Source organism: Trematosphaeria pertusa, assembly GCF_010094035.1.
Source record: "Trematosphaeria pertusa strain CBS 122368 unplaced genomic scaffold BU26scaffold_6, whole genome shotgun sequence".
Lineage (NCBI taxonomy): Eukaryota > Fungi > Ascomycota > Dothideomycetes > Pleosporales > Trematosphaeriaceae > Trematosphaeria > Trematosphaeria pertusa.
The window spans coordinates 1,087,565-1,105,273 of record NW_022987217.1 but is presented as its reverse complement, the minus strand read 5'-3'; the positions used below and the strand labels follow the sequence as shown (position 1 = coordinate 1,105,273).

The 17,709-nt window shown below is 53.2% G+C and overlaps 10 protein-coding genes across 10 annotated transcripts; 4 read left to right on the top strand and 6 right to left on the bottom strand.

Moving 5' to 3' along the window:
* Window positions 1-4: 4 nt before the first annotated feature.
* BU26DRAFT_518456 (uncharacterized protein) lies at window positions 5-434 on the bottom strand. The gene has a single exon (XM_033828816.1). The coding sequence runs from the start codon at window positions 402-404 to the stop codon at window positions 24-26; it is 381 nt and encodes a 126-aa protein (XP_033684977.1). The 5' UTR covers window positions 405-434; the 3' UTR covers window positions 5-23.
* Window positions 435-3,109: 2,675 nt separating this feature from the next.
* Window positions 3,110-3,577, top strand: BU26DRAFT_563861 (uncharacterized protein; the record flags this gene model as incomplete). The annotated part of the gene is made up of 1 exon (XM_033833220.1): window positions 3,110-3,577. One exon carries the CDS (start codon window positions 3,110-3,112, stop codon window positions 3,575-3,577), a length of 468 nt encoding a protein of 155 aa, XP_033684976.1.
* Window positions 3,578-4,649: 1,072 nt separating this feature from the next.
* Window positions 4,650-5,578, top strand: BU26DRAFT_425191 (uncharacterized protein; the record flags this gene model as incomplete). Its single annotated transcript, XM_033823611.1, has 2 exons — window positions 4,650-5,001; window positions 5,064-5,578. The coding sequence occupies 2 exons, from the start codon at window positions 4,650-4,652 to the stop codon at window positions 5,576-5,578; spliced, it is 867 nt and encodes a 288-aa protein (XP_033684975.1).
* A 349-nt stretch (window positions 5,579-5,927) lies between these two features.
* Window positions 5,928-6,812, bottom strand: BU26DRAFT_504383 (uncharacterized protein; the record flags this gene model as incomplete). Its single annotated transcript, XM_033826769.1, has 2 exons — window positions 5,928-6,224; window positions 6,495-6,812. 2 exons carry the CDS (start codon window positions 6,810-6,812, stop codon window positions 5,928-5,930), a joined length of 615 nt encoding a protein of 204 aa, XP_033684974.1.
* A 446-nt stretch (window positions 6,813-7,258) lies between these two features.
* On the bottom strand, window positions 7,259-8,266 carry BU26DRAFT_604247 (uncharacterized protein). Its single transcript, XM_033835507.1, has 3 exons — window positions 8,029-8,266; window positions 7,699-7,965; window positions 7,259-7,650 (listed from the first exon to the last, which is right to left on the bottom strand). The coding sequence occupies exons 2-3, from the start codon at window positions 7,823-7,825 to the stop codon at window positions 7,358-7,360; spliced, it is 420 nt and encodes a 139-aa protein (XP_033684973.1). The 5' UTR covers window positions 7,826-7,965; window positions 8,029-8,266; the 3' UTR covers window positions 7,259-7,357.
* Window positions 8,194-10,622, bottom strand: BU26DRAFT_293113 (uncharacterized protein). Its single transcript, XM_033821676.1, has 3 exons — window positions 10,549-10,622; window positions 9,122-10,259; window positions 8,194-9,071 (listed from the first exon to the last, which is right to left on the bottom strand). The coding sequence occupies exons 2-3, from the start codon at window positions 10,227-10,229 to the stop codon at window positions 8,500-8,502; spliced, it is 1,680 nt and encodes a 559-aa protein (XP_033684972.1). The 5' UTR covers window positions 10,230-10,259; window positions 10,549-10,622; the 3' UTR covers window positions 8,194-8,499.
* Window positions 10,623-11,149: 527 nt separating this feature from the next.
* On the top strand, window positions 11,150-13,128 carry BU26DRAFT_604245 (uncharacterized protein). The gene is made up of 2 exons (XM_033835506.1): window positions 11,150-12,468; window positions 12,518-13,128. The coding sequence occupies exons 1-2, from the start codon at window positions 11,507-11,509 to the stop codon at window positions 12,867-12,869; spliced, it is 1,314 nt and encodes a 437-aa protein (XP_033684971.1). The 5' UTR covers window positions 11,150-11,506; the 3' UTR covers window positions 12,870-13,128.
* A 149-nt stretch (window positions 13,129-13,277) lies between these two features.
* On the top strand, window positions 13,278-14,938 carry BU26DRAFT_293097 (uncharacterized protein). Its single transcript, XM_033821675.1, has 3 exons — window positions 13,278-13,345; window positions 13,463-13,802; window positions 13,858-14,938. The coding sequence occupies exons 2-3, from the start codon at window positions 13,628-13,630 to the stop codon at window positions 14,907-14,909; spliced, it is 1,227 nt and encodes a 408-aa protein (XP_033684970.1). The 5' UTR covers window positions 13,278-13,345; window positions 13,463-13,627; the 3' UTR covers window positions 14,910-14,938.
* Window positions 14,939-14,979: 41 nt separating this feature from the next.
* BU26DRAFT_593662 (cytochrome P450) lies at window positions 14,980-16,522 on the bottom strand (the record flags this gene model as incomplete). Its single annotated transcript, XM_033834878.1, has 3 exons — window positions 14,980-15,567; window positions 15,653-15,901; window positions 15,932-16,522. 3 exons carry the CDS (start codon window positions 16,520-16,522, stop codon window positions 14,980-14,982), a joined length of 1,428 nt encoding a protein of 475 aa, XP_033684969.1.
* Window positions 16,523-16,878: 356 nt separating this feature from the next.
* Window positions 16,879-17,684, bottom strand: BU26DRAFT_593660 (uncharacterized protein; the record flags this gene model as incomplete). Its single annotated transcript, XM_033834877.1, has 2 exons — window positions 16,879-17,187; window positions 17,316-17,684. 2 exons carry the CDS (start codon window positions 17,682-17,684, stop codon window positions 17,035-17,037), a joined length of 522 nt encoding a protein of 173 aa, XP_033684968.1. The 3' UTR covers window positions 16,879-17,034.
* Between the last annotated feature and the right edge of the window lie 25 nt (window positions 17,685-17,709).

Genomic DNA, 17,709 nt, shown 5'->3' with positions numbered 1-17,709 from the left:
CCTCGTCTCCTCTATCCACACCCTTAAAATATCTCCTGATCATCATACGCCCTCACCCCCTCCAACCACTTCCTCACCTCCCCATAATCCTTACAAACATGCTTACTATCCCACCCATCACTCCCCCCATTATGATCCGGGAACGTCGTCTCCAGCCCCTCCAGACTCATATCCGCACTACACATAATCGCCTGCCGCATATAATCAAAGCAGTGTATCATGTGCCAGTGGTGGTCCTCGGGCAGCGGATGGTTGGCCTTCAGCCCGCTATAGACCTCCACCACCGCGAACAGGCAGTGCAGCTGGTGCGTCATCGACGTGGTGAAGACGGTCGCGCCCGGCCACACGATGGGCGTCGGCAGGTCGTGGTACTGCGACGGGTCGGGGATCTGCTGGAAGCCCATGCCCACCGGCATCAGCTCGTTCCAGGCCCGCAGCGTTTCCGGCTTGAAGAAGTCGGATGTGTTGTACGGCGCGAAGGTTTGGTTTATCTTGAACGTCGTGATTTGCGTCGGGACTGCGCACGTGTGTTAGCCACCCAACCCGGTTTCTTCCTTTTCCGCTATGGCAGAGCAAGTAAAGCAAATTATCATACTGTGCGGCCCCCAGCCCGTCACATCGCCCCCGACGTCCTGCGCGCTCGTCGTCCGCCTCCCACTTCCTAATCTCAAGCTCGATAGTAGGCCCTGATCTCGCGCCAGCAGCGCGACGATGACGACCTGTAGCCCTATCACGAGGAACCAGCGCGACGCCTTGAGAATCGCTACGCACGTGCTGCGCTTCGACCGCCTCCGCGTCCGGCTCTTGAAGCCGTCGGTCACCCAGTGCTTTTCTAGCCCGACGAGCGATTCTACCTCGGTCGATGAGTCGTTGTCGTCATCGTGGTGCGAGTGAGACTGAGACGCGAGATTCTTGTAGGAGTGCGGGGGGTCCATTGTTCTTTTCCTTTTCCTTCTTCCTTTCTAGGCAATAACGATAAACGATAATCGACGCCGGGTCCGACTAGAGAAGATAAGACAACTATAAGACGATAGAAAGGAAGGCGAGCACAGCTAACGAAGAGAAGGGAAGCAAAACCCAAGGCCACATCCACTGCATCTAGTACCACCTACTCCAAACGCTGCCCATCTTCTCATCTCGCCATCGCAAGCCCTCTGCAACCGAACCCGTTTGACCCTCCTCCGCCGTTCTAAATGCCGCGGTCTATGCTCCGTACAGTGTGGTGCAGGGCAATTCCAAGCGCGACGCAGTGCGAAGCCGCCCGTTCTGAGACGCACGCTTGTGTCTCAGCTCCACAGATCTAACGGGCAGGGGTTTGGGCTGGGCATTTGAAACGCTGGGTGAATCGCCAAGAGTGAGAGGCTAGTGTGGCGGTTTGTAGCGCGGCGGGCGGGTGCGAGGGAGGGACATGGGCAGAGAGCGGGGAGTTTGGTGTGATTGGATGTTTGAGGGTGTGGTGTTTTGGGGAGGTGTTCTTGAGGTTGGGAATTTGGAGGGAAATGCGCTAGACTGGATTGGGGTTAGCGTGTGAACGTCGGTTAGGTACCTGAAGACATGTCGGGTTCTTCCTCACTCACCCTCATAACTCGCCAATGTCCGTATCTGCGCTGCGCTTCTCTTGCTTGTGCGTTATATTATTTAATCCGACTTTAAGAAAGGTTGCTTCACGATCATGTTGAGATCTGCGAGGTGAAGAGGCGGGAAAGGAGGCACTCCCTCCGGAACCAATCCTGCCCGAACGCATGCCTTGCGAATCCTAGACCTTTAATCTGTCGCCTATATCCTTTCAACCTTCTCTCTTTTATGGTATTCTTCCTCGTCTATTCCGTGTCACATTGCTTGCCCTTCGGCGCCGACATCTTCGGGTTTGGGGGCTCGTATTTCTCCGGAGCACCATTCTGTACAGGCTATCTGCTCTCGCCATACCAAGGAACCCGGTGTTACGTCTCTTGCATTTTGGTCGTCCCCCGACAAGACCTATCCAGGCGGCACTACATAAAGGCGCAGAGCCTCCTCGCGGCAGGATGGGAGAAGAAAACGTAGAGCGAAATGCTGCACCTTTTGAATATTCCTCCTGCAGCATAATTAGAAGGTACGTACGTATCCGACCTCCTGGTGTGCTTCAATCCACTACGCTCAGTCTAATTTTCATACGTATGCGCCCTCTTGGTGTGCTTCAGCCCTCTACGCTCAGTCCAGTTTCCATACGTATCGAGCCTCCCGGAGGGCCTCGGCCAACTGCTGCTTCAGACGTGGTAGAATGCTGCCTAGGTCGAGATGCAGCATCTGACCCGCATTCACTTAAAGGTTATGCTCGGCAGGAGATTGAATGAAGCGGAGCTATGCCATGCGGATCAAGCCATGTGAACACCGTTTACTTTTGAGGGCGAGCGAGTATGGAAAGGTCTTCCTAAAGTGCTTCAGAGTGCTATACATGGTTGAGTTTCTCTTGGGTAGCTATGCTGACGCTTATCAGGATAGAGAAAGCTCCCGGATTATCATTGCCGCTGGTCTCTCTTCATTGGAAGGATTATCGCTTGCGGTAAGCCTCAGAATACACAAGTACAAACTCTATCTAATAAGAAAACTTATAATCAGTATGCTGTACTTTGGATATTAGAATCCCACGATCAGTACATAGCACACGTATCGCTTGCCAACCGGTATAGAAAGCCAGCGTCACGTGGCCCATGTATTCACGCAAAGCTTTGCGAGTTCAAACTGTAATATGCTTTTATCGGGAGGGAAAACAATTGACTGTGAACACTTATCGTAACTCTTTCCGGCTTGGGGCGATCATAGGGAAGCGCTGTCATCTGCTCCAGTCCTCACATGCGATGGTCCCTCACCTACTGCTCTTAGCATCACTACTTTGCTACTCACTGCGAGGTTCATTCTAAAGCGCCCACCAGCCTCTATGCTGCTTCCACGGGGCCGTCTGATGTTTTCTTGCTCATGCCTAGTTCCTCCGTGACGACACAAACTGACGTGCACCGTGACCCACGTTGTGGAGGCATGATTGCCAGTATAGCAAGCAAGGGGAAAGTTCATAATATAAAAGCACGAAGAAGAATGTCTCAGCAACTAGCACGCGAGCGGCAATACCATCATGACTTCGAAAAGTGCTCAAATTCCCACCCAACTTCGTCAGGGCCAACGAGGCGAGCAATCGAAGATCAGCAAATTCAAGGACAAGATCAGTCGCAAGATATCTGACCGGAAAAAGAAATCCAAGGAACGCAAGCAAGCTCGGGCACTTATTCCCGGCTGGGTCTGCTGCCAGTGCCACTACTACGAGGCGGAGTCTCGCTATTCGGGAACCGTATGCCAGCACGACAACCACCCAACTTGGCCCCAGCATGGAAATAAATGCCAGGAATGCAAGGACGTGGTGCCAATTGGGACGAGCGACATAAGTTCGGAAGATTCCACTCAGAATACAGGGAGTGAGACGGGGTGGTTCTGCAATGCGTGCTTCCGCCACTATCCGGATAGGACCTCGCTGAAGCATTGTGTGAATTGTGGAGCGAGGGGAGCTGATCGGTACACCGAAACGGTGGAGATCGAGTCGCCGTAGGGGGGTTGGGGGTGCAAATGGTGGAGTGCTTCTCATCAGATGAGTGGATATGAACGGTATGCGTAGAGCGAGCGGAGGATCTGGGTTAGTATTGGCGCCCGCAGGACGTCAACGCGCTTTCAGGATGCGGAATAGGCAGTACGAAAAGGTGGTGACTCCCGTATAGTTTGGTAGGTAAAGCCAACAATGCCACGGTCATATAGAATTGTCTCTTCGTAGCCTCAATCTGCGTTATAGGTTTCCCTTGCGTGCTGATAAGCCGTGGGATCAGAATTCCTTGGTGACTGGAGGTGACGGATTAGGGTAGAGGCGAAAAGTATTTTTATGATAGGTCAATGAAGGAAAATATACTTACACGCGGATATTTCGTCCTCTCCAGTGCACCTTGAAGACTTCCAGGCTAGTGGATGCAAACTTGAACCCACAAAGTTCTCAGCGCACCTTCGAACTTCTCGGAAAGTGAGGAGCGGGACAGCTCCGTGTCATCGAGCAGGTCAGCAAACTTGACTTTTGGTGTATATTTGTTACCGGATATATATGGGCGAAACTTCCAGAAAGCACTAGGTGTTCACCTTTTGCTCCTGAAAATATTATTAGCACGACCTGGAAGTTGGCGCCTATTAGCCCTTGGAGCACTCCGGGATGGTAGATGGCAAGGCCGATATGTGACCCTCCGGGCGCGTTTTCCTTATGTGAAATACCGGGAATTAGAAATTACGCGCTATGCTGCGGTTCGCTCTGACCCTGAGGAGACTCCTGAGAGCTAATACTACAGGAATTGACGCGCGCACAGGGGAGGGTACATGGCTGTGGAAGTACCCAAGCGAGGGAGGTAGGACGAAGTCACGATTACTGTACCACCACCGAACCCTAAATATACCCGTGCGCCAAAGTGCACATCCCGCAACCTGATACTGAACAAGAATGTAGTGTAACATAACACAAATCCCATCATGAGGGGCACAGCATGAACGCGCTGCCCAAAGATGAGCACTTAAAGAACAGCAGCACGCCCAATTCCGTCGACAGTTCTTCCGCGCCGCCTATGTCGCACAAGCCAACCCCACCGACGATGCTCGAAAAAGCTCTTGAAGGGACGGCTGCCACCAGCCCCTTCCGCGAAGCATGGAAGAACTTCCCCATCGGATATCCTCGACTGGCTGAGCGTATCGCAGTGAAGCCCGAAACCGGAATATTCCGCAGGTTCGACGCGCTGAATGCAAGGAACCTGCTCTATCTGCAAGCCGAGCTGTGCATACTGGAGAAAGCGCTGCAGGAGCAGGAGGAGAGAGACAAAAAGGATAAGAAGGGAAAGCGCTCAGAATTCGCGACGGACTTTCAGTGCCTGCTAGAGGCGCCTTTGAACGAGGGAAGGAGGCAGCTGGACCTGATTGAGAAGATGAGGAAGAAGCTGAAGCAGTACAGTGAGCTCCCAGTCACGTGTCCATTTGACGGAGGAGCTTGCTGACAGTGCTCGCCTTAAAAGATAAGGCGTTGATCCAGCATTCCCTTCTCCACAAGATGACACCCCCGGACCGCTTCGATCTCCACGATATCCAGCTCTTCCTCTGGAGCGACGACATGGGCCCTGCTGATATGGATGGCGAGGACTCCGTCACATGGGGTAATCCGGAAGAGCTAGACAACCACCCACCAGATCTAGTCGGCATAAAGCCTCGTATGAAGCAGGACATCTTCTCCCGTCTCGTCGCCGAAAATGCGATTCACCTCTTTAAGTGCGGTCTCGGGCGCCTGAAGAAAGCGGACCGTCATCTTGGAAGGCGCGTGTACTACGATTCGACGGTGCTCAAAGTCACGTTCTGGATAACGTCGATTTTGGCATCGCTCTTGCCCATTGCGTCGATCTTGGTGCTCATATCGCTGAGATCGCTCAAGGCACGGCTGGGTGCGATGGCGGCGTTCAACGTGCTGATTTCGGTGTGTCTGGGTGTGTTTACCGATGCGAGGAGAATCGATGTGTTCACTGTAACTGCGGTGTGAGTATCCCGTAAGATAAGAAAGTAACCGCCGTACTGATGGAAGCAGCTTTGCGGCTGTCCAGGTAATCTTTGTGGGGATAGATGGTGTTTCTGCGCACTAGAGACTCAGTTGGCTATAGTGTGGTAGGCTACGAGTATAGGGAAGGCCAGTAGGCGGGGGCATCAAGGGAATGATTGGCCTTGCGATAGTGGCCTGAAGGACTCCAGGATGGGCTTTTCCAAGGTCAAAACAGAATTTAGTCTCATAGACTGCGTTCTATTTTACTTGCCATGTTTGCCAGATTGTCTATGCACGTTCGGCACGTTCGGTACATGCGTTCTCCGCCTCTCATAGAGCCATTGATAGTTCCCTATTCCTCTCCCTCCTTTTCATCCTTATCCTTCAGCCTCTCCACCACTCCCCTCAACTCCGCGTTCTCCGTCTCCACCCTCTCCACCCTTGCGATCAAATCCGTCAACCCCGAACCCGCAATCACACTCTTAACCTCCAACATCATTCTCTCACACTCATTCCTCAGCTTCCCGCACTCCACAACCTCTCTCCCAGCCCCCACGAAATCCTTCTTAGCTTCGACAGCCAAATCCTTGACTTGCTGCAAGCCCACCGCAACCCCGCCCAAGGACCTCGCCATAGCATCCAAGTTGCTCTGCAGGGCGGTGTGACATTGAGAGATGTGAGCATGTAAGTTTCCAAACTCAGTCTTAGGATCCTTGAGCACGAGCGTAGTCTACGTGTCTCTCATGCTGGTGGGAGGGGGAGCGGAGAAATCGAACGTCGTTCTGGGGAGAACTGGAGGTTGCTGGGGTGGAGCGGGAGCGGGTTGGTTTTGCTTGACGTTGGTGCCTAAGATTTCCGAGAACGAGGGACCACGATATTGATCGGTCGCCCAATTTGACTCAAACAGCGAGGGCCTTACCGGGAGCGAGAGTGCATGCGGGGACGTGGAATGGGTGGAACCTGGCTCAGTGGCTGCTTGGCTATTGGCAGCCTCGCCTTGTTGGGGTTGTTCTTCAGACGCTACACCGGGCGTGTTGGTGGAGTCAAACATCCGCTGGACGTCAGACCATCTAGTATCATTGCGGGCATTCTGATCGCTGGTTGGTGTTCCACCTTCGCCGGGGGTTGTTTGAGGCTCCTCTGGGCTCATATGCTCTTCCGGCTTGCTGCTCGCCATCCCTGAAGGTATCTTGGTAACGTTGTCTCCGGTCATTGGGGAAACGTTGCCTCCGGTCATCTGGGAAACGCCGCTCTGCACATTCCAAAGTCAGGAGGAAAAGGGCCGTATTATATAGCAAGGAAGGAAAGGGAAACATAGAAGCAAACATACGTCATGTGCAAAACAAAGTGAAGCAAGTCTCGCTTGAGGTTCCACCGACAAGGAGAAAGAGATGGTAAAACAGTTTGTTCTCGCGATTCTACACCATTCGAGAAGAAGTGATAGCGATGGATCGTGAAAATGAGCTCACGCCGTCGATCGCCCCTCTGAGGCTGGGGTAGGCCGGTACTTCACTAATGAGGAATGACGAATTTGCTCATGGGATTTGAGTCCTTCTCGCGGCTTTACTTTTGAGGGTGGCGGAAGTACATGCTGAGAATGAAAGGAGAATTTGTTCGATGAGCTTGTAATATCTCCATGACTAACGGACCTATGGTGTAATTGCATATTCCATCATTCTGGCGCTCTTTTCTCCGGGGGAGAAGAGGAGGGGAGGGGTTTCTATGATGTTCCCTCGTAATGAGCTTCCTTGAACGGGAAAATATCTACAACGCAAAGCACTGCTACATTCTCCCATCGGACTTTCCTGCCGTCTGCGGAGGTAAGCTCCCCAACTTCCCTTGGTACTTCTTCGACATGCGGTCTAAACGGCTTTCATTTTCTTTCGTGAACTTGCCCATCTTCGTATCCAAGCCCATCTGCATGTCTTCCAGTCTCTTGCTGAGGTTCGCGTCCATGTTGTTTATTTTCTCCGTGATTTCATTGAGGTTGGCGTCGAAGATAGTGCGGCCAAAACTGCTGCGTTGGGCTATTTGCTCCTCTATCGTAGGACCGGTTGGTTTCCACTTTAGGTCCGCTTCAGCCCATGTTAGTTGATGCGGCACGCTTGGTGGATCAGACTGACCTCGATTCGGAGCGGCCACTCGGCTCGTCCTGTAGGGTATAGACGCTTGATCATGCAGAGGTGTTCCGCTGCCCGCATTTTGGATACTATTCCTGTGGCCGGCGGATGAGGGATTCGTTGAGGTCATGAAAGCTGGTGAGGTCGGCGGTGGCTAGGGTTGAACAAAAGGCGTGCTGAGAGAGATTTGCAAAGCAAAGAGCCTCTCATATAAACCGGTGGAGAAGAACAAACTGATGAGGTTTCCGGAGAATCCATCCGTTTCTAGACCTATCGGGGACGTACTTAGAGATTGTTTGGCTATGTCAAACAGATTCAGGGGTATTCTCGCACCTGTCTCTGAAGCAGTTGAGCCCTCTGTAATACATCTTGTTTTATTCGCACAACGCGCTTGTGTCATCGACGTTAACGGCCGCTGCGGAGGCTTCTTCAACGTCTTTCCTTTCTCGAACGAAGGCTTTTACGATATCATGAATTTACTCATCGTAAATCTGGCCTGACGTCTCCAGCTGCAGGGCCTCGGCATCAGCAATGCCATAAGATCTCGTCCGTCGGTGAGATAGTGTCGACGAACCCATAGAAGCTTGCGAGATCGGCGGTAGTCCAACGCTCCGGTGACAGGTCTGCCGATGAAATGAGTAGAAGACCGGGGCCTATGCGTAGGGTGCCTTCCGAACAAACTTGATGACAGCTCCATCTGGCTCTGCTTGATTCGAGAAGGAAGCGGAAGCGGAATTGGGTCTTCGCGCAGAGGCTGATAGAATCAGGAATCTCTCTAAGTCTGGCTTCCGGATGATTTACATGCTAAGATTCATTCCCGGATCCAGCCCTGATTTCGGCTCGCAGCCGGCGAAGTACTGCGAGGAACTTTGTAGCGCGAACGAACAGCTGAAGGACATTTTGTGTGAAAAGTATTGGGGCTCCAAACAAAACCTCGGGGGAAATTGGTATATTCAGCAGAATTCCCAAAGTGACGGCTTGAATTATTCCCCACGTGCGGCGAACTTGGACCTCCGACAAGATGTCATTAAGGTCGGGCTCCAATTTTTGAAGCTCTTCTGTCTTCCTTAGCACGGCTTGCTTCATTTTGAGGGCTTGCCGCATATGCTCTTCGTCAAGGGCGGATGATATGGCCTCTTGAATGACTTTGGATTCCCGACGAAAGTATTTTTTGACGTATGAAATTTTTTCGTCGTAACGCTGACCTGAAACTTCAAGCTCGGAGAGCTCGGGGTCGCTAGTGCCGGAAGAGCACATGGGCGGAAGTGTGTTTGCGCGGTTGATTGCGGTAGCCTCGAATGAAGAGCTTCGCTCACTGGACTCATTGTATGGGGTAGTTCTCTCGCTCGTGCGATGTTGGGCATGTGTTGCTGTTTCTTGTGTGTGTCAGTAGGTCGAGTTACAGGTGTGACATGTTCCAGATTACCATAGTATATCTCGCCACCCGCAAGAATCGGAAGAACGAGCAGAAATATCGGTGTGATCTGGCCAAATCCCATAGAGGAGTCGATCCGAAGCGCGGTTGTGCCCCAACGAAAGTACGCCATCTGCGCAAAGCCGTAGGCTAATAGAAACAGTGGAAGCTGAGGCAGCAAAGAGTCGACATAGTCCTCATCAATCAATTTACCGACTAGCACTCGGGTCCTGAGTCGGGATGAAAAGGGCCGTTTTGCCTTTTCCCTCTTGCACTCCTGAAATTTCCCCAGAAGCCGTCGGCGAGAAATCGAAGATTGTTCGGCCGCCCATTCACCAAGCACTCTGATCCATTCCTTCCTGGATTTCTTTGGTATCTTTTTGTTGTAGGCGGCTAAAAGTCGAAGGATGACAACGGCCAGCTCAAGAGAGAAGCTCGAATGATAGTCATACGACTGTAGGACTCTCGACTTATAGCCATCTATGAGCTTGACCAACGCAAGGATCCACGATAGGTAATCAAACCATCCCACATTCCAATAGAACGCAAGGGGGGATGCTCCGTGGTTGATCGTGCACTGCACCGGTATGGTGTTGTCAGCACCTTCCAACGCTAGTGTGACAACGAAGCAGTAAATCAGAAGGACAAGGAGGATCACCATGCCGAAGACTCTCCAGTTGCGGATCTCGCTGTTTGTGATGAAGTATTGTTTGAGCGAACCTAATGTGGCAAGATGCGTGGTAGCCGAAAACCAGGCGAGGGCCATTGCGATTCGAAACTCATCGCTAGAGAGTGTGCATTGATTCGCAATGGCCGCGAGTAAGATAGCAAGGCCCGTTGCGAGCTGCTGATCGCTGAGGCAGAGGATGAATCGCGTGATAGCTTCCTCCCGCTGCACACGGTTGAGTTTTCGACGATGCGGAACATGTTCCTCTTTCTCATGAGCAAGTCTTCTCTTTAGAGTACCGCAACAGCCCCGTAAGCTGCGCAAGATCCGTGCTGCGCTTGAGGCCTTCAGACCTGCTTGGAAATTTGAGATCTGTTTCTTATCGATTTCATTCAAGCATGCCTCAGGAAGAGAGTCGGACAGGTACGCATATATGACAGCGATGATTGTCATCAGCGCAGACAAAATGAACGCCGCGAGCACCTGTATTGCTAGATCAGCTGGGGCTCATCGAAGAATAACGGAAACAGAGCTTTCAGAAATTGCCATGGCATCTCGCGATTTCGCAAAGCGAAGGAGATCAGGCTGCGTACGCCGTTGCCTGTGATGTCTGGATTCGCCTGTATGACGTCCCGAGCAGTGCAGTTGAGGTTCCTACCACAGCTGACCATGATGACTGCGAAATCGTTGTAAGAGCAATGACTTTGACGGAGGTAGGAACGGATGCGATGTTTGCGAAAAAGGCTGAAGTCGAGCGAAAAGGTTGCTTTACCAGCTGCAGCCTGATAAGCCTTCAGGTGTGCGTCGACGAGGCGCACCAGGCGCCGAAAGAGAGAGAGCACCAATCAAATCCACATGAGGCTCCTTGATGCAGCCTTGGTGCGTCAATGCCAACCTCTGAGGAGACGATAATTACGCCCTCGAAATATGCATCAGACTGTTTCTATTCCTTACAATCTCGGTGTTGCAACAACAGTAAACGAATGCCAAAGGAAACATATTGGATCTAATGGATGAGCGATGAGCGATCCCGGCGCGGTTGAGGTCACGTGACAATGAGCGATGGCAAGAGCCGATATCGATTTCGACCCCATGAGAAAAGAAGAAAGACTGAAAACTATGGAACGAAATGCGCGTCCGAATGAAAGAGTAGGACACATCAGAATCCCGAGAATCAAAAGAGACCGCGGCTGGAGTCTCGTGGCAGATTCGAACGAAATTGCAGATTTTGGCTTGCAGAGCTGGGCCGGCTCTCCGACCTCAGACCGAAGAAGCTTGCGCTAACTTCGTACCCGCTAGTCGTAGCGGCATTCTGCGACAAATGTTGCCGGCCGAGAACTCCGTCTGTCGAGCGCAGAAAGGTAAGCTCACACGAGTAGGAGAACTGAAGAAGAAGGGTCGTCTCGCGCTGTCGGTGTTTGCTAGGCCTCGGACGCTTCTGCTGGAATAGCGCCGGGTTCAAGCTAGACCTGGGTTGCTCCGCTAAACCGGAAGACTAAGTTTGGTCCGCGCCTCGTATTTCGGAACTAGCCGCGGAGTGCTGCTGTACCACTGGTCGAGACCTCACTTCGGGCGGTTCGGGGCGTTTTGTGGGGAAGATCCGGAGGAAGGAGAATATATAGCTGCGGGGTCCACATTGCAGCGCTTCCCAAAGTCGATGCGCGTTCAAGGTTCGAAAAGTCGGTCCAGCATCCCCATACTAGGACCACGTGCGAATAAGGTCCAACATCATGGCTTCCTTCATCATCCGTGATGTCCGTATCTTCACGGGCGAGGAGACCATCGACGCGGGCTTCATTTACGTCCACGAAGGAAAGATCCAAGCTGTCGGACCGGCTTCGGGCACCCCAAAGGCTTCAGTCAAGACTTATTCGAAGCCGGGACACACTTTGCTCCCGGGATTGATCGACTGCCATATCCATGCCGACAAGGCGAATCCGGTGGCGCTCCCTCAGGCGCTCCGCTTCGGCGTCACGACGGTCTGCGAGATGCACAACGAGCTCGTCAACGTCAAGAAGCTGAAGAAGCAGACTCTGGAACCAGATACTGCGTCCTACAAGACCGCAGGGCAAGCGGCGACTATCGATAACGGATGGCCGATTCCGGTTATTATGGCGCATGACAAGAGTGCGGAGACTTTGGCGGAGATCGCTTCGTGGCCGAAGCTGTCGAACAGGGAGAACGTGATCGAGTATCTGGAGTGGAACAAGAAGGAGATGCAGCCAGATTACATCAAATTGATGCATGAGTCAGGTGCGAGCTTGGGCATGGATCTGACCAAGCCCTCGGTCGAGCTCGAAAGGATCATCATCGAGGAGTCCCACAAAAGAGGATATGCGACGGTCGCGCACGCACTTTGCGTGAAGGATACGCTCGAGGTCCTGGAAGCCGGCGTGGATGGCTTGACGCATACAATCTGCGATCAGCCTCCGACGCAGGAGCTTGTCGACGCGTACAAGAAGAACAACGCGTGGCTGAACCCGACGCTGGCTGCTATCGGAAGCTTGACGACGGAAGGAAAGGAACTCCAGCATCGGTTTGCGCACGATCCGCGCGTGAAGGGCTTGATTGGCGAGAAGGAGATCGGCAACCTCTGCAACTGCATGGCTTTCGCTGCGCAGTCAGGAGCAAAGGCGGAGTATGCATACGAAAGCGTGCGCATGCTGAAGAAAGCCGGTATCGACATTGTCTGGTGCGTGGTCTAGTCTTTCTTCCCCGTCCGTATGGCTAACAACAGGCAGCGGGAGCGACGCCGCGGGCCCAGCAGTGGGTACCGCATTCGGTCTCTCGGCTCATCAAGAGTTATACCTCTTTGTCCACAAGGTAGGTATGACTCCAGAGGAAGCGCTCCGCTCAGCCACTAGTGTGGTTGCAACACGGTTCGGGTTCTCGGATCGCGGGAGGCTCGCGGAAGGTTTAAACGCGGACCTGCTCCTGATCGAGGGTAATCCACTGGATGACATTGATTCTACACTGAATATTCGAGGCGTTTGGCGGGATGGGAAACCCTGCAGCGCCCATGCCGCGCACATGGAGGGCCCAACGCATGGGTTGGAGGGTGTGAACGCGGTGGATGGGGTAATAACGCCTTAGAAAAGATCATCATGGCTTCTGAGAGCAGTAAAACATCGAAGTTCGTGGGTTCTGGTGGCACTGACGTTGAATTCAAAAATGATGGGGAGGGGACGCCTGAAGGGCAGCGGCACCTCGGCTGCACCTGCCCGAAACGCGAGCGGGGCGCTACTTCCTTCCCTCTTTGTTGCCGGATATGGTTATTGCATCACGTGACTATGGGTCATATATATAGCCATATTTCTCGTATTCTCAATCAACTCAGTTCTCAATACTTGCCATCTAACCTGAAAAGTAATCGTCTTGCAATGAAGAGGCGCTCCGTTCTAGATGAGACTCGACGTTGCTCGCGTGCTTCGAGAAAGAATAGTAGCAGTCGGCCAAGCCATGCACATTATACGAATGCGGAAACATTTAAACATAAATAAATATTACTGATACACGCCCCTTATAAACTTCGAGTAAGCATGCCAAGCCAACTTGGCCCCCAGTAAGGTGTACGTAAACCTCAATGAGCAAAAGCACCTCTAGAGAGATGAGGCGCAGCCGGGTGCTGAGCTTACCCCAAGCTTAAGTATGTGAGAATACTTTGCTCGTCCGCTGAAACGTTTCAGATATTTTTCCTGCGGCGTGCTTTTTGGATGACGGTATGTGCGCTTGGCTCTCTCATAAATACGCGGGTAGGTGCTGCTACTCAGGAAGTATAGAGCACCACCGAGGAATATCGAACTAAAAGCACTCTGATTCCCTTCGAAAAGCTTCCAACGATAATTTTCGCCATGAATTTCTACTCATCCACCCTGCTGATACTCTTCGCGGCCATTTCATCTGTCCATGGCCAGGACACGGTGCAGCTGGTTACGGGTTGCGAAGACTCCGATCTCACCCAAGCCAACTGGCAAGCGAACGACATCGACGCGACCATATCCGGGACACCGGGATTCGGGCAAGGAGGTATGCGTTTCTTCCCTCCTCGACTTATGTACGCTTGCTAACCAGGCCGCCACAGTCGCCAACTTCCCCAAAGCGTTCATTCAAAACGCAAACAGCCGCGTCCCATTCGAATGCGCAGACTTTGCTGTCTTCGGGCAGTGCGGACCCGTCCCGGACTTCTTTGTCGTGGACGGCCCGGGCGGCGACTGTAATGCCTTCGCCAACTCGAATCCGCACATTGGCTTCATCGCCAACGCATGGATCAACATCTTCAACAACCTGCGGAACATGAACTTCGCCGTCGTCAGCGCGGTCGGCGACATCTCCGGCAGCCCTTTCATCGAGGACATTGTGAACGACGCTACCGCCGAGCCCTTGCCTATCAAGCGCAGCGTGCTCATCACGCTGGCGAAGCTCAGCTTGATATTCGTCCCCGTCCCGGGCGCGCAAGCTGGCGCCGCGCTCAACGGGTTCCGGACCACGGTGCCGCTGTTCAAAAAGCTCGCCGGCCAGGCTCTCAACCAGGCCAACCCGGCCGATCTCGAGCAGAATATCGAGAACCAGCCCGCAATCCTCCGCTCGCTGCTGGGCAGCATCGTGCCCTGGGTGCAGAACAACATGAAGGCACAGAACGACGACGTCTTCGTTACCAACCACGCGACCGGCGACACGGCTATCGGCGACTTGCTCCTCGGCGGTAATCACATGAACACTCCCCCCTCTGAAGCTGAGTACCGCGGCTTCATGAACGACAACATCAAGCTGTATCTCCTCGCGCAGCTGTGGGGCAACATCGGCATGAACCTTGTCTTTGCAGACGGCGAGGGCCTTGCGACATGCTCAGGGTCCGGAGTCGTGCACTCCAGGGGCTGTGCTAGATTCAGGCTGCCGGTGATCGAAGGCATTAAACCGACCGCAGCAGTTGGAGATGCCCCTCGCAGCCTCACTGCCGGCATCGGGCGGCTGGGCGTTAGCGGCGTGGATGCCGAGGGCGTCATTAACAACATCTTGGATTGCGACGAGGCCGGGAGCAGCTTTGAGAACGTGGACTTTGAGGGCTTTATTACGAGTGGAGGGACAGGGTCATTGCCGGCGTGCTTGTTTGGAATTCCGGTGAGCCGCTCTTAGGTGTCATGCCCGCATGTCCTCAATGGTGGGAGACTCAGTGTACTTCTTGATTTGCATTCTACGGCGCTAGCTAGAACTTCTCATCCTCAGTAAACTGCTGCCAATCCGCAACATATTGCGTACTCCGCATGCCTTCGGGATACGTCTTCAATAAGTCCTTCGCATTCTCCCACGCCTTCAACACCTCGATGCGCGCCGGATCGCGCTGTACGAGCTTGAGCGGGAAAGGCTTAGGCCGACACACAATGCCTTGCGTGACTGCTTCTATGCTTACTGGGATCTTCTCGCCATTCTCATCGAGCGCATGTTCGAATGTGAATGCCCATAGCATGTACGCAATACCGAGGAATAGCGAGCGCTCCGCTATATTCAGGCCTGGGCACACGCGCCGTCCGGCTCCGAAGGTGAAGTGGCCGCGCTGGTAGGGATCATTGAGCGTCGCGCTTTCCTGTGCGCGGAGGAAGTCGTCCTTATACCTGTCTGGGTCGAAGGTGCGCGGGTTGGGATATCGCTCGGTGTCGTTTAGTGCCCACACGTTTCGTCGGCCATGGTGGGGAGACGGCCTGCGCCAATGGCCCGGTCGATTTCTTCTTGGGCTGGATGGCGTCAGTCGTGCGGCATAGGTTCCATCAGAGGTGCTTACCCTTTTTCTGCACCTCTGGAAAGTTGATCATCGCAGCCGCAAACGAAAGAAAGATGGAAGCGGTTGTGTCCGAGCCCGCCTCAAGTAAGGTGCCACTGACATACGACGCCCAGTCATCCGTGAAGCCGTGCTTCTCCTGCTGCTTGAACATGTCGTCGCAGAAGTTCTTGCTCTTAATACCCTTCTCGTTGCGCTCCTTGACCTTCAACATGTACGACTTGTACAGTGCTAGCTCTGCTCTGTGGAGCTCCTTCCATTTCCTCTTGCTTGGGTTCATGAAATCGGGAAGGTGTCGCAGGATGGTTAAGTAGTCGAGCATCGATGCTGAGACCTGCGAAGCGACTGCGAACTATTCAAACCCGTCGTAAATAGCCTTAACATCGGGATCGTTGAACGCCAGGCTCCTCCATCCGAAGGCGATACTCGTGATAAGTGAAGTGCTATACCTGCGCACATGATCTTGATAGGCGTTCGGTTTCCGCACCATATCTGCCAGCATCTGGCGCAGCTCCAGCTCTTGGTAGGGGATGTATTGGACGGCAGTCTCGATGTTCAGCAGGCTATGGATCATCTTTCGCGCAAGCCGCCAGCCGTCGTCGTACTGCATCAGGACGAGTCGGTAGCCTCCGGAGATGAGCGTTTGACTGACATACAGGTCGGAGCGGGATGAATAGTTGTTCGAGCGTGCGTCGATGAGGTCCTTCACCACGCGAGGTGAGTTGAGCACCACCATCCTCTGATTTCCTAACATGACCGAGTACATCTCTCCATATTGATCGGCCGATTCCTTGAACTTGAGATGAACATCTTCCTCTGGCAGTTGATGAAGGTTTCCGACGATTGGAAGCGTGGTAGGACCCGGCGGTAGTCCCTTTAGACGCTTTCCTACCTGCAGCAGTTGGTAGACCAGGATCGCGACGAATGCGACGGCTGTAAGGCCGACCGGAGAGAGCCCGAGTAGAATGGCCATGCTGTACCTGATCAACAGCAGACAGTGACTTGAGATCGAGTGCGATGCCTGTAGGGGCAGCTTAGTTTACTCATCTGCACCGTGTGCGCGTGTGCAGGGAGGAATCGCTTGTTTGACATATTCGAGAGCTTCCTGGCACTCATTGGCTACTGGGCAGCTTTCTGGGTAGTTATAACGTTCGAGAAGGAATTCCTTTTTCGTCGAAGGCGCGGTGGGTACGACTAGAGCGCGTGGAACAATAGGGCGTTGCTTCCGATGGGCCTGGCTGCGTGGATACGAGGATCCTAAAGATCTTTCGGATTTGCCTATTCTATGCCATCCGTCAGGACAAATACCTGCGGTAAAGAATATGAGCCCTCTCGGCAATACGACGATGTGCTCCCGCTATATCCCGAACCAACGTTGCCACACCATCACAGCCTCAACCCCGCGTCGACCAAAAGTTTAAGAACGCACACCTCAACGTTCTAACAACACCCCTCCAGTCCTCCACTGAGAAGGCCGTGACGCCCTCATTCTTCGTCCTCTTCTCGGCCATAATTCCCGCTAGTTTGTTCTCTGTAGTAGCACGTAGCTCCATCGCCAAAAAGGACCCGAGCGCCGGCCAGTTCGATATCCTCGGATCCACCTCGTTCTGAACCCGCACCTGAAATGGCGGATCGAGCCTACTATCCAGAAGATTCACCCCGATCGAGGAGACTATCCTGTTCGACAGTTCGTTTTGCCACATCCAAAACGTCTGATCTGGGCTGGGCTCGCCCTTGGGCAATCTGTAGTACAGCCGGATGCATACCTTGCTCAGAGCACCAGCTGGAGGCATCCACTCATCCTCAGGCTGTAGCATCCACGAACGATCGCCATTGAGCTCAAAGGGCTCAAACCCTTTGGTGGTAATGCGCAGGTTTGCTAGCCATACGTATGAGCGGTAGCAGTGTTCGAGGAGTTCGGCTCGTATTTGCTTGCATGTTAAGAGGAAGGCCCATATCGGGACGGGAAGATGGCGCAGAACCTCGCGAACACTCCTTGTGTGCCTTAATCGGTCGCTTTCGAAGTTGGCGACAACGCATTCGTAAACCTGATTTCGAATCTCTCCAGGAAGAGCGAGGAAGCGAAAGGGAGGTTCTGCAATACTTGCGTTTCCTGTGGAGTTGGAATCCGACATACCGGGCAATTCTTGAAGGCAGAAA